This window comes from Macadamia integrifolia, unplaced genomic scaffold (genome assembly GCF_013358625.1).
Source record: "Macadamia integrifolia cultivar HAES 741 unplaced genomic scaffold, SCU_Mint_v3 scaffold535, whole genome shotgun sequence".
Taxonomy (NCBI): Eukaryota; Viridiplantae; Streptophyta; class Magnoliopsida; order Proteales; family Proteaceae; genus Macadamia; species Macadamia integrifolia.
Window position 1 is genome coordinate 128,357 of NW_024870476.1, and position 15,683 is coordinate 144,039.

Here is a 15,683-nt window from a genome sequence, read left to right on the forward strand (position 1 = left end):
TGTACCAGAACAACCCTTATAGTCACACTTACAACCCAGGTTGGAGGAACCATCCCAACTTTTCTTAGAATCAAATAAACAATCATGTAGGTATTTCCAAATTTCAACCCTTGAATCAAGGTCAGTTTGTTCCCCAACAAGCCAACCAAAGAAATATGCCCCCCAATCAACCCAATAATTTTCACCCAGCTCAATCTGTTGTTCCACCACCTAGAAATCAACCTCTATGATTCATAAGAGGAGGTGGTGACTTGTCTAGGCTTTCATCATTAGAGAAAAGTGTGGAGCTTCTCATGAGCACTTTCATGACTAGTCAACACAATATGAAAAAGCAAATCTCTCAACTTGCCAATGCCTTACATGAGAGAGAGAGAGAGAGAGAGGTAAGATACCTAGCCAATCGGATCCCAATCCAAACTCTTCCCCAAACCCATTGAATTCAATTCAACAAGGTCCACCACATCCAAAGCCCTCCAACCAATGCAATGCAATCTATGCTCTAAGAAGTGGACATGAATATCTGAAGGATGGTTCACCCTTGCCGAATTCTGAATCTCAAGGAGACCATGCCATTGAGGTGAGTGATTCACTCCTTCCCTTTCAAGGTTCATCTAAGGAACCTAGAACTATTAGAGAAGAAACACTTGAAAGAGTCTCTGTCCCTAAAGTCTCATTCCCTAAAAGATTGATAAACAATAAGAAAATGCTGCCTATGATAAAATTCTTGATGTATTTAAGATGGTGCAGGTCAAAATTGACCATGATCTTCTTGATTTAGGTGCAAGTGTTAATCTATTGCCCTACTCTGTTTACCAAAAATTAGGATTGGGAGAGCTAAAATCAACGACTGTCACGCTTCAACTAGCAGACAGATCCATCAAGACTCCAAAAGGTATGGTTGAGGATGTCTTGATAAAAGTTGGGGAATAAGATTCTTATTCCCTGTTGATTTCATTGTTTTAGATACCCAGCATGTCTCTTCCATAGGAGATCAAATCCTAATCATTTTGAGTAGACCATTTCTTGCTACCAATAATGCCTTAGTTAATTACAAGAATGGTCTAATGAAGCTTTCCTTTGGCAACACTTCAGTGGACTTTAATGTCTTTAGGTTAAGCAAGCAACCTCATTTATATAAAGAAGAAGCTCATATGCTTCATGAAATCCTAGATTCCATTGATTTGATATTGATTTGGATTCTAAATTCCAAGAGTGTATGGAACAATTGAGTGATTTTGATGAGGGAATTATGTCTGAGGTTTGGAGTCTCCAACCACTTGTGGAACCCATTGGACCCTTGTCCACTTCAATGCCCAAGCCCTCCATTGTTGAGCCTCCTAAACTTGAGTTGAAGGAGTTGCCTTTTAATTTTAAATATATATATATATATATATATTTAGAGAGGATCATACTCTTCCAGTTATTATTGCTACTAATTTGACTTCTAATCAGGAGGAGGAGTTGATCCAGATTTTACGAGAAACTAAGGAAGCTCTAGGATGGACCATGGCTGACATCAAAGGAATTAGTCCTTTTATTGTTCAACATCATATTCATATCATTGAGGGGTCCAAACCTTCAACGGAACCCCAAAGAAGAGCTCACTTAATGATGAAGGAAGGCACTCGAAAAGAAATTTTAAAGTGGATGGATAATGAGATCATTTATCCCATTTCTGGCAGTCAATGGGTAAGTCCAGTTCATATAGTACTAAAGAAATCTAGAATTATTGTAGTTCAAAATGCTAATAATAAGTTAGTTCTAACTTGTATCCAAACGAGATGGAGAGTTTGCATTGACTACCGTAAGTTAAATGTGACAACTTGGAATGACCACTTCCCTTTGCCATTTATTGACCAGATGTTAGAGTTTCTAGTTGGCCACGAGTATTATTGTTTCTTAGATGGCTATTCCAGTTATGACCAAGTCCCAATTGCCCCTGAGAATCAATGTAAGACCACTTTCACTTACAACTTTTGCTTACTGTCGCATGCCATTTGGGTTATACAATGCCCTTGCAACTTTCCAGCGCTGTATAATGAGTATCTTCTCTAATTGCCTACTCAGATGATTTTTCTATTTATGGCTCCACCTACTCAGATTGCCTTCACCATCTCTGATTGGTATTGAAGAGGTGTATGGAGAAGAATTTGGTCTTAAATTGGGAGAAATTTCATGTCATGGTGAAAGAGGGCATTGTCCTCAGTCATGTGGCTTCCAAAGATGGGATTATGGTTAACAAAGCCAAGGTGGACCTCATTGTCAATCTACCCCCCCAAATTTGTAAAGGACATCCGTTCCCTTTTTGGGTATGCTGGCTTTTATAAGAGATTCATTAAGGATTTTAGCAAAGTGGCTAGACCTCTAACTAACCTAGTGGCTAAGGATCAACCATTTGAGTTCTCTAAATATTGTCTCGAGAATTTCAAGCACTTGAAAAAAGAGTTGACCACTGCACCCATCATCCAACCACCTGTTTGGATCGAGCCCTTTGAGCTGTGTAGGTAACAAGGACCTCCACCCGGATCGCGATGTGGCACATAGCGCGTGTACACACGCTAGGGTTCGACCCTAATGAGATGAGATAGTATCCCCCGATCATCAAATGCCAAAGGGGGGACACACGTTATGGGTAAAAGGGAGTCACCACCTAGAAAGGGTCTAGGATCCATAAATGTCTCCCCCAATCAAGGGAGAGAGACTAATGACTCTGATGGATAAGGCTGGTTTACACCAAGATTCTAGACAAGTGTTAAGTGACAGACTGGGAAGGTGTTAGGCACCCAGTCTGCCCGACCCTAAGGCTGGTCTCTTTTTGTTTGACCAAAGTTTGTTTGTACCCTACTAACTAGTCCTAAATCTAGGTCATTGAAAACCCTAAACTAGGTATCTAAGTATGACATGTGAAAACCCTAAGCCAAGTGTCTAAATTATGCTAGCTAGGTTATGATGCAAATAATGAAATGATTACGCTAATTAAATAAGCCTAAATTATGTATTCCTAAGCCTAAACCTAGGATTAGTTTAGCAACTTATGAAACCCTAAATTAATTAATTCGATTAATTGAGTCTAACCTAGATGGATGATTAATGAACTTATGAAATCCTAAATTGAACTAATGGGTTTAATTGAGCCTAGCCTAGATGGATGGTTAATGAAATTATAAAATCCTAAATTGAACTAATTGGTATGATTAAATATTTAACACATCATGAGATCCTATAATAGATTATTTGCAAGCGGTACCCAAATGGTTGGTAAAGTAAAGTATGGCATGGAATCCTATTTATGCTAGTTTGCAAATGACTTTTAACTAGATTAAAACTATGTTTATTAACTATATTAGATGATCAAAAGAGGGATGTACTTAAAGCTAGTTAGTCTAGTTACACTTATCTAGGGTTTAAAATTGAATCAAAAAGATTGGTTGAATGCAATATGAGTCCTACTTTGATCTTATTGTTTAATGGATTTTAGAACAACTAAGTGAAAGATGCCTAAAACTATCCTAGATTAGGTAAAAAAAAGCGGATATGCTAAATCTAAGTATATACTACATTATATGAAATAAATCTAAATTGCTCTAAGGTTATGATTTACCTAATTAAACTGGTAAATAGATAAAAAGAAAAAAGAAAAAAGAATTGGTTAACTTAAATTGTTTAGATTAGCTACAATAAATTAAAGCAAAATTATTAAACCAGATATGATGGAAGCCAATTAGAGTATGATATGGATTAAAAATATTCCAACAAATGGTAAGAAATATGATTAGACCATGTTGAAAGTAAAATAAAATACCTAAGCTAGATTTACTACTAAGCTTAAGGTTTTTTTTTGTGAAGTTGAATTTAGATTAAAAGGAAGAAAAGAAATAAAAAAGAGGGAAAAAGGGGGGGTTCGGTTGGTGTTGGTTCAGCAGTGAAGAAGAAGAAGAAGAATATGATTCAGATTTCGATAATGGAAGGAATGAAGGTGAGGATGGATTTGGTTGCAGGTTTAGACATGAATGATGCAGCCAAGTGAAGGAAAGAAGAAGAAGATGGTGGAATTCGGTTTCAGCAAAGGAAGAAAAGAAAGAAAAGAAGAGGAAGAAGAAGAAGAAGAAGAAGAATAAGGAGTAGTTGCAGGTTTCGGTTGCAGCAGCAGGGAAGGAAGGAGGAGGAAGGTGTGGCTGCAGGTCCGGTTGCAGCAGTAGGGAAGAAGAAGAGAGAAAGAAGAAGAAGAAGTGAGTTGCAGGGTTCGGTCGCTGCAGATTTTGGAGGAAGGAAAGAAAAAGAAGATGAGAAGAAGAAGGGGTGTTCGGTTGCAGGTTCGGTTAGGAAGAAAAAGAAGTAGCAGGAGAAGAAGAAGAGAAGGAGGAGAGGTTGCAGGTTCGGTTAGGAGGAATAGAAGAGGAAGAAGAAGGGAGTGGAGAGGGGCGGCTGGAGAAGAAAGATGGAAGAGAGGAAAAAGAAGAAGAAATGGGATTAGGTTACAACTGAGATTCTAATCTAAGGGTCTAGATTAAAAGAACAAAAACAATTTAAAAAAAAACTAAACCAAATCAAATCTAATTAAGTAAACATCTTAAATAAAAAAACCAATTAAACCTAATTAATCTAAAAGAATCAATTAAACCTAAATACCTTTAATTGGACCGGAATAAATCAATTCACATTTAATGAACCGTATTGAACTAAACTGAAACTAATTAAATATAATTAATTTAAACAAATCAATTATTAATAAATTAGAAATTAATCTATTAAATTAGATAATTTAGTTCTAAATTGCAATTAGGAGAAGAAAAATACCTTAAACTGGCTTTAATCAAGAAACAAAGGGAGATAACCCTTGTGCTTCAAGACCAAAATCGAACCGAACTGGACTAGGTCTTCCGGCTCAAGGAAGGATTACACATTCAAAATTTTATACTTGGAGAGATTCTTTATTTAGAGAGAGGGAATTAGCAAAAACCTTCATGGGGCCACATTCCTTCTCCCAAATTTTTTTCTCCCCTACAAGAGAGAAAGGGCTATTCTTATAGCCTTGGGACTTGGGACTTGGGACAATTCTCTCTTATTTCTGATGTGGGACTAAAAAACTAGAGAGAATTGTCTAAAAAGGCTTGCTTTTGGACAAAGGGGTTTGGGCGCCATGTGGCACTCTTTGGTTGCTCGGAATGGAATCTGATACCGAACTTTGGAGTCAACTTTCGGGGGTCATATCTTTCAAACCGTTTGTTGGAATTCGACGTGTAATATGTCATTAGAAAGCTCAGCCCGAGCACTATCCAATGATGTGAGACATGATTGTAGTATCAACCAGGAACCTTTATGAAAATACGTATAAAGTAAAGACCTAGATTATACAATGAAAGAGAGAATCGGGCGTCGATTCGCATAGTTCTCGCATCAAAGTGTAATGTCCGACTTGAGGGGACAAACAACAATAATCCACAACATCAAATTCTAATTTTTGAAAAAAATTTCTCTTGAAAGTTTATAGGAAAAAATGGTCATTTTGTACTCTAAGTTTGAAAATTCTCCAAGTCTAAAATATCCAACATGTAATCCTTCATATTGTCATCATTACCGGGGGGTGACAAAATTCGGTGTCTACAGATTGTCCCTCTTTGACCGAGACCTGTGTAACGATCGAAAGGCAAAGAAAAGAACACACCATTTTGTCACCAAGAGCAATGTACTGCCGACATCCGGCTCAAGGATGGCGGAGGTGCAAATGTAAATGCAAAACCAGCGATAAGACCAAAGGTAGGAAATGTCGATCGATAACACATGTGAAATCAGGTAGTGTGTGGATGCTACTATGATTGAAAACTTGCCGCGGTTGGTCAATATAGAGGTAATGCCCAAACTGTGTGACGCCGAAAATTTGAGTTTTTAGCTGTGTGGCTGTCAACTTTGGGATTCTCTGCAAGGGTGATTATCCTCGCACAATAGTGCTCAGCTGGAATCAACAATGGTGCTCAATTGTGATCCTAAGGAATCTCAAAAAGTTGGTGCGGATAGTCCGTATTGGCAATCGTGCAAGACTATGAACCTTGGGATTCTCTGCAGGGGATGATCATCCTCTCACAACTGTGCTCAACTAGGATCAACAATGGTGCTCGGTTGTGATCCTAAGGATTCTCAAAAATTTGGTGTGGATAGTCCTCGTGCAGCGATGCTCAGCTGGGATCAATAGTGGTGCTCAGCTATGATCCTAAGGATTCTTGACAAATTAGAGCGGATAGTCCACTTTGGCAGTCGTGCATGACTATGAACCTTGGGACTCTCTGTAGGGGATGATCATCCTTGCACAACGGTGCTCAGCTGGGATCAACAACGGTGCTCGGTTGTGATCCTGAGGATTCTCACGAAATTGGTGCCAATATTGTGTTTGGTTGTGCACCTACATTGGAATTAGCAAAGGAAAACTTGGGAGATTCTGGATCTCAAATACCTGAATAAGGATATGAAGCTTAGCAAAGTTAGCAACAAACAACTGCATTGAATTTAAGAGATTCCAATGGTGTTCGAGATGCCATCACATGCCGAAATCAATGAGAGGTCTAGATCCGAAAGCCAAGGGGCTTGGAAAGAGCACCATCATACAAAGGTTAGTGGTTAGTAAAAACACACAAAGCCGATATGCTCATGAAGGAGAATGTTGCTAGTAGATTGAACATCATAAAGGACAAAGTTTTATCATTGAAAGGAAAAAAAAAAACTACCGCCATGGCCACTACAAGTTTTGAAAAGCAGAAAGATGGGGAACGAATCCTCAGTAAACGCTGTCTAGACCAAAAGACCTTCAATTTAACAACCTTAACCTAGGCAAGCCAAATGGTTCCACGAGGCTGCAATGGAATTCACCAAACCTTCCGTTAAAGCCTCTGTGATAGGCACGGTACCCACATCCCCTAGAGCACCCTGAGGTAAACCAAATTGACGCATGAAGCGAGCCAATATGTAGAAGGAGGTATGGGATATGCCTAACAACCTGACATAGTCACAGCCAGAAGTGTGCAAAACAGGGTTCCGAACTGACCACCAATGGACTTCCCACTTGATGCTTCACTCTGTGAGGGCTCCCAGTCGCTCAGGAAAATTTGTTGCATCATGGTAGTTAAAGGTCTGAATTCGCTTGAAATACTGAAACGGTTCCAAATGAGCTGTAACCAAAGGTTGGACCAATTGAAGGTGCTCGACTAACCATACCTGGAGGAGGGCGAAGCACCCATTAAAGTCACTGGTGCAAAAATTTCGACGACCTGTCATAATATCAAGTCCTCTCAAAGTCTTTTCCAAAACAGTAGGGATAATGTCGCAACCTTGTCTCAACTGCCAGATGACGTTGATGATAACGGGGCCTCCACACTTGGGGGAATGCAACAGATAACGAGCGATCATGCAGAAAAGGAAAGCATTCCTTCGATGCACCCTAAAGCTTTCAGTATTTGATCAAAGTGGGGCAAACTCCTGGATAACAACATAAAGATTGATTCGATCACTTGCCATGAATCGCCTCGCCTCTTTAGCACTCCAACCGAAAAATTCTCGAATTTCAAACGAGCTAACGGGTTGTAGTGTTTGGCAAAAAACATCTCCCCGATGATTGTAAACAAGACAAGCTTGAAATTCTTCCAGAGTAGGGGAAATTTCCACAGTTCTGAATCGAAAAACATGAAGTTCTCTAATCCAGAAACGAGATGCCTCATGTATCAAAGCACGACATGGACTGATGCGCTGGAGCTGAAAGAGTGCATGAAGGTGCACTTCTTCAACGACTTCAGGGTCATCGTCCCTTATTGCTACCATCCATCGGCGGAAAGCAACATCTATGATAATAATGGGAGCAATAAAACACAACTCGGATTTCCTGGGTACATCATAAAATGTCAATTAAGGAAAGGACCAATTTACAGGAAAATATCATATGACACATCCACCAAAAGTAAACTGATTTTTTTTTTTTTTTTGCAATTTGCAATTTGCAAAAGCTAAGAACTCTTTGAGCCAATTTAGAAAATGTAAGATGGGTCTCTTAGATGACCGCGATCATGTCTAGGCCCAAACCCTAAACTAAAACAGATGTTAAGACACACATACCGAAGGAAACTAACCCGATGGTTCTGCCACGGGTAGAGTACGGATACTACTTTGGATAGCGACCTCACGAGAGGGATCACGCTGACTAAAGGAAAAGTTAAGCTAAAAGAGGGGCTATTGAAAACTCCTGGGAACCGTCGAATAGGAGAACGGTAGATGGAGTCTTCGAGCCAGATCAAGAAAATTATTTGCAAGGATGACGAGTTCACGAGAGAAATCACGTCAATCAAAATAGTCATTTTGAAAGAAGGACTAAAGATGAAAAACTCTTTGGAATCCGTCGAATTTGAGAGACGGTGGAAAGAGTTCTTAGTCGGACTCGATCACCCCCTGATGATAAGAGTAGCGAGAAACCATTTGTCTGAAAGGGGAAAGGGATAGCTAAAAATGGAAAATTAGGTCCAACCCGCTATGAGGTGTGGCGGAAATTGACCGAGCTCAATTTTGACTTTCAAGCTGCCTACGTATCCTAAAAATTTAGGAATTAGGTCAAGTGTAGTTTATGCCTCAGAGGCAATTTTCCTTCATTGCATTCCTTCTTCTTCTTTTTTTTTTTCGAATGCGGAGCCTAAACATAATACTTTTTCAGCTGATCTAAGTTGGTCAGGTACTGCAGTTCTTGACCATCAAGATCTACAAGGCGTATTGCCTTCCCTAGGAGGATTTCCTTCACCGCAAAAGGGCCACTCCAGTTTGGCCTAAACTTGCCCCTTGGGTGATGAATGGGTGCTCTCTGCTCCTTTAAAACCAAATCTCTTACTTCCAAGGAATGTGGGTGGACTTTTTTGTTGAAAACCCTTGCAACTCACAGTTGATACTTCTTCATGTTGTCTATTGCCTTCATCCTTTTTCCATCAATGAGGTTCAACTCCTCGTACCTTGACTTGAGCCAATCCACTTCTAGAATCTGACTCTCCATAAGGATTCTAAGAGAGGGGACCTTTATCTCAACCGAGAGGACTGCTTCCATCCCGTATACTAAAGAGTACGGAGTTGCCCCAGTTGGAGTTCTAATAGAAGTCCGATAAGCCCATAAGGCATAAGGTAATTTGTTAGCCCAATCATTGTTCCTATCAGCCATTTTCTAGAGTATGACCTTCATGTTTTTGTTTGCCGCTTCAACCACTCCATTGGTTTGAGGGCGATAAGGAGAAGACCTGTGCTTTGCAATCCTGAATTGGTCACACAACTCCTGTGCCTTGCCCCTAAAATGTTGACCTTGGTCAGAAACCACCTCATAGGGCATCCCATGTCGGCAAATGATATGTTCTTGCGAAAATTTGGCCACCTTTGCCACTGTGAGTTTTGCGTATGACTGAGCCTCTACCCATTTGGTGAAGTAATCAATAGCTACCAACACAAACTCGTGCCCGTTCGAAGCTTTGGGGTTAATTTTTCTGATCACATCGATACCCCAAGTGGAAAAAGGCCACGGAGAACTCAGCGTGTGCAATTCTGTTGGGGGCACATGGATTAGGTTGGAAAAAATCTGACATTTATGGCACTTCTTCACAAATTCTGTGCAATTGGCTTCTAGTGTATTCCAAAAATACCCTAAGCGGAGAATTTTCTTAGCCAACATATGGGCATTCATATGAGGGCCACAGATTCCCTAATGTACTTGCTCCAAGATTGTCTATGCTTGATCTTCATCCATGCACACCAGTTGTACACCATCAAAAGATCGCTTGTATAAAATATCTTCATGTAATATGAATTGGGTGGCATAACGCCTCAGGAACCTTTTATCTCCTTGGGTAGCATCTGCAGGGTACTTCCCCTCTCTGATAAAATCCACAATATGGGAAAACCAAGGCCTACCATCTACTTTCAGGGCGTTGACGAAGCCTTGATGTGAAGGATGATCTCTCCGATCTATAATAAATGGTTGTATTTGCTCACCCAGACCAAAATTGACCATCGATGCAAAAGTAGCCAAAGCATCAGCAAACCTGTTATTGTCCCTCTAGAAATAGTCAAAACTAATTTCTGTAAACTGCTTCATTAGAGACTCTACACACCCTTGATATGGTTTTAACTTTTCCTCCTTTGTTTTCCACTTACCTTAGACTTGGCATATGACAATCGACGAATCTCCGTATACTTCCAATCTTTTGACCCCAATAGAGATGGCTACTTTCAATCCCATGAGGCAAGCTTCATACTCGGCCATGTTGTTGGTGCACTCAAAGTCCAACCTATATGCCATGGGTATGTTCAACCCTTCAGGAGTTATAAGTAGAACTCCGGCTCCGCAACCTTTATGATTGGCAGCTCCATCAAAGAACATTTGCCAAATGCCAACTTCATTTTCAACCTCGACAGAAACTACATCTTCATCTGGAAATATGTCATTCAAAGGCCTCATATCAACAACTGGATGTGCGGATAGATGTTCAGCGATGACACTACCCTTGATGGACTTCTGGGTGACATACACAATGTCGAACTCCGCTAAGAGCAATAACCAACGTGCTAATCTTCCTGTCAACGTGGGTTTCTCAAAAAGATACTTGATGGGATCCATTTTGGATACCAAAAAGACTGAATAGGTCAACATGTAATGTCTCAACCTCCTTGTTGCCCAAACCAAAGCTGCACAAGTCTTCTCTAGGGTTGTGTACCTTGTCTCACAGTCTGTGAACTTCTTACTAAGGTAATAAATTGCTTGCTCTGTATGCCCATCTAGACCATGCTGAGCCACCATCGATCCCATGGAGGTTTCTAATACAGAGAGATACAACAATAATGGCCTTTCGGGAGTAGGGGGAATGAGGATTGGTGGGTTTACCAGGTAGCTCTTGATGCGATCAAAAGCCAATTGGCATTAAGGATTCCACCTCTTAGGTTGATCCTTTTTCAGTAATTTGAAGATCGATTCACATATGGCTGTTAGTTGAGAAATAAACCGACTAATGTATTGGATCCTTCCTAAAAACCCTCGAATTTCCTTCTCCGTTTGAGGAGGTGACATTTCTGTTATCGCTTTGATTTTGGATGAGTCAATCTCAATACCTCTCTCACTTACCATGAACCCCAAAAGCATACCACCTGTCACCCCAAATACACATTTTTGTGGGTTCAGTCTCAGTTTGAACTCCTTGATCCTCTCAAAGAAAACCCTTAAAGCCTTAAAGTGCCCTTCTCAATTAATCAATTTGACAATCATGTCATCTACATACACCTCCACTTCTTTGTGTATCAAATCATGCAAGATAGTGGTGGCGGCCCTTTGGTAGGTAGCACCTACATTCTTCAAACCAAAAGGCATCACCCTGTATCTATAAGTGCCCCAATCCGTAGTGAAAGATGTCTTGTCTTTATCTTTGGGATTCATTTGGATCTGATTGTAACCAGAAAACCCATCCATGAATAATAGAAGCACATGCCCCGCAGTATTATCCACTAAAAGATCGATGTGTGGTAAGGGAAAATTATCTTTGGGCCTCGCCCTATTAATGTCCCTATAATCCACACATAACCTAATCCGACCATCCTTCTTTGGTACAACTACGACATTTGCCAACCATTCAGTATACCTCGTCACCTCAATGAACCCTACACTGAGTTGCTTGGAAATCTCCTCTTTTACCATCAAAGCCCAACATGGGATTAGTTTAGCAACTTATGAAACCCTAAATTAATTAATTCGATTAATTGAGTCTAACCTAGATGGATGATTAATGAACTTATGAAATCCTAAATTGAACTAATGGGCTTAATTGAGCCTAGCCTAGATGGATGGCTAATAAAATTATAAAATCCTAAATTGAACTAATTGGTATGATTAAAGATTTAACACATCATGAGATCCTATAATAGATTATTTGCAAGCGGTATCTAAATGGTTGGTAAAGTAAAGTATGGCATGGAATCCTATTTATGCTAGTTTGCAAATGACTTTTAACTAGATTAAAACTATGTTTATTAACTATATTAGATGATCAAAAGAGGGATGTAATTAAAGCTAGTTAGTCTAGTTACACTTATCTAGGGTTTAAAATTGAATCTAAAAGATTGGTTGAATGCAATATGAGTCCTACTTTGATCTTATTGTTTAATGGATTTTAGAACAACTAAGTGAAAGATGCCTAAAACTATCCTAGATTAGGTAAAAAAAAAAGCGGATATGCTAAATCTAAGTATATACTACATTATATGAAATAAATCTAAATTGCTCTAAGGTTATGATTTACCTAATTAAACTGGTAAATAGATAAAAAAAATTGGTTAACCTAAATTGTTTAGATTAGCTACAATAAATTAAAGCAAAATTATTAAACCAGATATGATGGAATCCAATTAGAGTATGATATAGATTAAAAATATTCCAACAAATGGTAAGAAATATGATTAGACCATGTTGAAAGTAAAATAAAATACCTAAGCTAGATTTACTACTAAGCTTAAGGTTTTTTTTTGTGAAGTTGAATTTAGATTAAAAGGAAGAAAAGAAATAAAAAAGAGGGAAAAAGGGGGGNTTTAGATTAAAAGGAAGAAAAGAAATTAAAAAAAAAAGAGGGAAAAAGGGGGGGTTCGGTTGGTGCTGGTTCAGTAGTGAAGAAGAAGAAGAAGAATATGGTTCAGATTTCGATAATGGAAGGAATGAAGGTGAGGATGGACTTGGTTGCAGGTTTAGACATGAATGATGCGGCCAAGTGAAGGAAAGAAGAAGAAGATGGTGGAATTCGGTTTCAGCAAAGGAAGAAAAGAAAGAAAAGAAGAGGAAGAAGAAGAAGAAGAATAAGGAGTAGTTGCAGGTTTCGGTTGCAGCAGCAGGGAAGAAGAAGAGAAAAAGAAAAAGAAGAAGAAGAAGAAGAAAGGAGGAGAAAGGTGCGGCTGCGGTTCGGTTGCAGCAGCAGGGAAGAAGAAGAGAAAAAGAAGAAGAAGGAAGGAGGAGGAAGGTGTGGCTGCAGGTCCGGTTGCAGCAGCAGGGAAGAAGAAGAGAAAAAGAAGAAGAAGAAGAAGAAGAAGAAGGAAGGAGGAGGAAGGTGTGGCTGCAGGTCCGGTTGCAGCAGCAGGGAAGAAGAAGAGAAGAAGAAGTGAGTTGCAGGGTTCGGTCGCTGCAGATTTTGGAGGAAGGAAAGAAAAAGAAGATGAGAAGAAGGAGAAGAAGAAGAAGAAGAAGGGGTGTTCGGTTGCAGGTTCGGTTAGGAAGAAAAAGAAGTAGCAGGAGGAGAAGAAGAGGAAGAAAAGGTGTTCAGTTGCAGGTTCGGTTAGGAAGAAAAAGAGAAGAAGAAGAAGAGAAGGAGGAGAGGTTGAGTTCGGTGGCTGCCGGTTAGTGGTTGCAGCAGCGGGGAAGAAGAAAAGAAGAAGAAGAAGAAGAAGAGAAGGAGGTGCAGGTTCGGTTAGGAGGAATAGAAGAGGAAGAAGAAGGGAGTGGAGAGGGGCGGCTGGAGAAGAAAGATGGAAGAGAGGAAGAAGAAGAAGAAATGGGATTAGGTTACAGCTGAGATCCTAATCTAAGGGTCTAGATTAAAAGAACAAAAACAATTTAAAAAAAAAAAACTAAACCAAATCAAATCTACTTAAGTAAGCATCTTAAATAAAAAAACCAATTAAACCTAATTAATCTAAAAGAATCAATTAAACCTAAATACCTTTAATTGGACCGGAATAAATCAATTCACATCTAATGAACCGTATTGAACCAAACTGAAACTAATTAAACATAATTAATCTAAAAAAATCAATTATTAATAAATTAGAAATTAATCTATTAAATTAGATAAGCTAGTTCTAAACTGCAATTAGGAGAAGAAAAATACATTAAACCGGCTTTAATCAAGAAACAAGGGGAGATAACCCTTGTGCTTCAAGACCAAAATCGAACCGAACCGGACTAGGTTTCCCGGCTCAAGGAAGAATTACACATTCAAAATTTTATACTTGGAGAGATTCTTTATTTAGAGAGAGAGAATTAGCAAAAACCTTCATGGGGCCATATTCCTTCTCCCAAATTTTTCTCCTCCTCTGGAAGAGAGGAAGGGCTATTCTTATAGCCTTGGGACTTGGGACAATTCTCTCTTATTTCCGATGTGGAACTAAAAAACTAGAGAGAATAATCCAAAAAGGCTTGTTTTTGGACAAAGGGTTTGGGCGCCATGTGGCACTCTTTGGCTGCTCGGAATGGAATCTGATACCGAACTTTGGAGTCAACTTTCGGGGGTCATATCTTTTAAACCGTTTGTCGGAATTCGACGTGTAATATGTCATTAGAAAGCTCAGTCCGAGCACTATCCAATGATGTGAGACACGATTGTAGTCTCGATCGGGAACCTTTACGAAAATATGCATAAAGTAGGGACCCGGATCATATAATAAAGGAGAGAATCGAGCGTCGATTCGCATAGTTCTCGCATCAAAGTGTAATGTCCGACTTGAGGGGACAAATAACAATAATCCACAACATCAAATTCTAATTTTTGAAAACATTTTCTCTTGAAAGTTTATAGGAAAAAATGGTCATTTTCTACTCTAAGTTTGAAAATTCTCCAAGTCTAAAATATCCAACATGTAATCCTTCAAATTGTCATCATTGCCAGGGGGTGACAAAATTCGGTGTCTACACATGTGCAGTCTACCATGCTTAATCGGTGAGGTCAGAGCCTCCAGAACTCATGGTGTTGACCCTACTGGCGGTAGAAAAATAAAAGAACTCTTTTAGGGTTTTTTGCTCTGATACAATTGAATTATGGGAGTGATTTGGCTTGTTAGATATGAGAGAGGCCAATTTTATTTATAATATGAGAAGGTATTACAATCATGGGATGTTAGTTAAGGATGAGTCATAATCCTTATCCTTCATCTATACAGAATCTACTACAGAGTATATCCATCATATCTAGGCACTTTAACAAGAAACAATGGTGAGAGAATAAACCAAATCACCAAATCAAACCACAATGTTTGCTTTCTCTAGTTCAAACCATCTCCCTATTGATGGGAAGAAGTTTATAGAGGTGGTGGAATGGGCAAAGTTGGAAATATAAAAAAAGGTACCACAAACACAATATATCAAGCGTTGGTACCCACTTTTAAATGATTTCGTTGGTATTAAAGATGTTCAAGTGTATTTGCACAAAAAATTTCAAATGAAGGGGCTTGGTTCTCTCCATTATTTTCTGGGTATTGAAGTCGTTTGAAGTAATAAATGCATTAGATTGTCTTATATGTAGTATGTGTTGGATCTTCGTGCTGAGACTGGAATGTTAGATGCTAAACCAGCAGATACACAAATAGATCCTCGTGTAAAATTTGGAATTGATGAAGGTAAACCTTTTTAAGATAAGCTTGGTTGGCAAGCTCATATACCTGACTTTACTAGGCCTGATATGTCTTTTGCTATTGGGGTTGTCAATCAGTTTATCGACTAAAGAGGTGCACTGGGAGTGAACAGGTTTCATTCTTTGGTACCTTAAGCATACCATAGGGAACGGTTTGATCTATAGGCCCCATCAACATCTTGATGTGGTGGGGTATAGTGATAGATACTGAGCTGGAACTGAGGCTAATAGGATGTCTACACCTGGTTATTGTACCTTTGCTAATGGTAACTTGGTTACTGGATGAGTAAAAAGTAGCCA

General features: G+C 39.2%; 1 protein-coding gene across 1 annotated transcript; it reads right to left on the reverse strand.

The window, feature by feature from the left end:
- Positions 1-9,733: 9,733 nt before the first annotated feature.
- LOC122069107 lies at positions 9,734-10,804 on the reverse strand. Its single transcript, XM_042633038.1, has 2 exons — positions 10,202-10,804; positions 9,734-10,063 (listed from the first exon to the last, which is right to left on the reverse strand). Exons 1-2 carry the CDS (start codon positions 10,802-10,804, stop codon positions 9,734-9,736), a joined length of 933 nt encoding a protein of 310 aa, XP_042488972.1.
- Between the last annotated feature and the right edge of the window lie 4,879 nt (positions 10,805-15,683).

Excerpts from the sequence above, each read along its gene's own strand:
- LOC122069107 (XM_042633038.1), bottom strand. The coding sequence starts at position 10,804 with ATGGTGGCTCAGCATGGTCTAGATGGGCATACAGAGCAAGCAATTTAT. Across the intron at positions 10,064-10,201 it reads TTGGGGTCAAAAGATTGGAA|AGGGACAATAACAGGTTTGC; the intron begins GTATACGGAGAT and ends GACTATTTCTAG.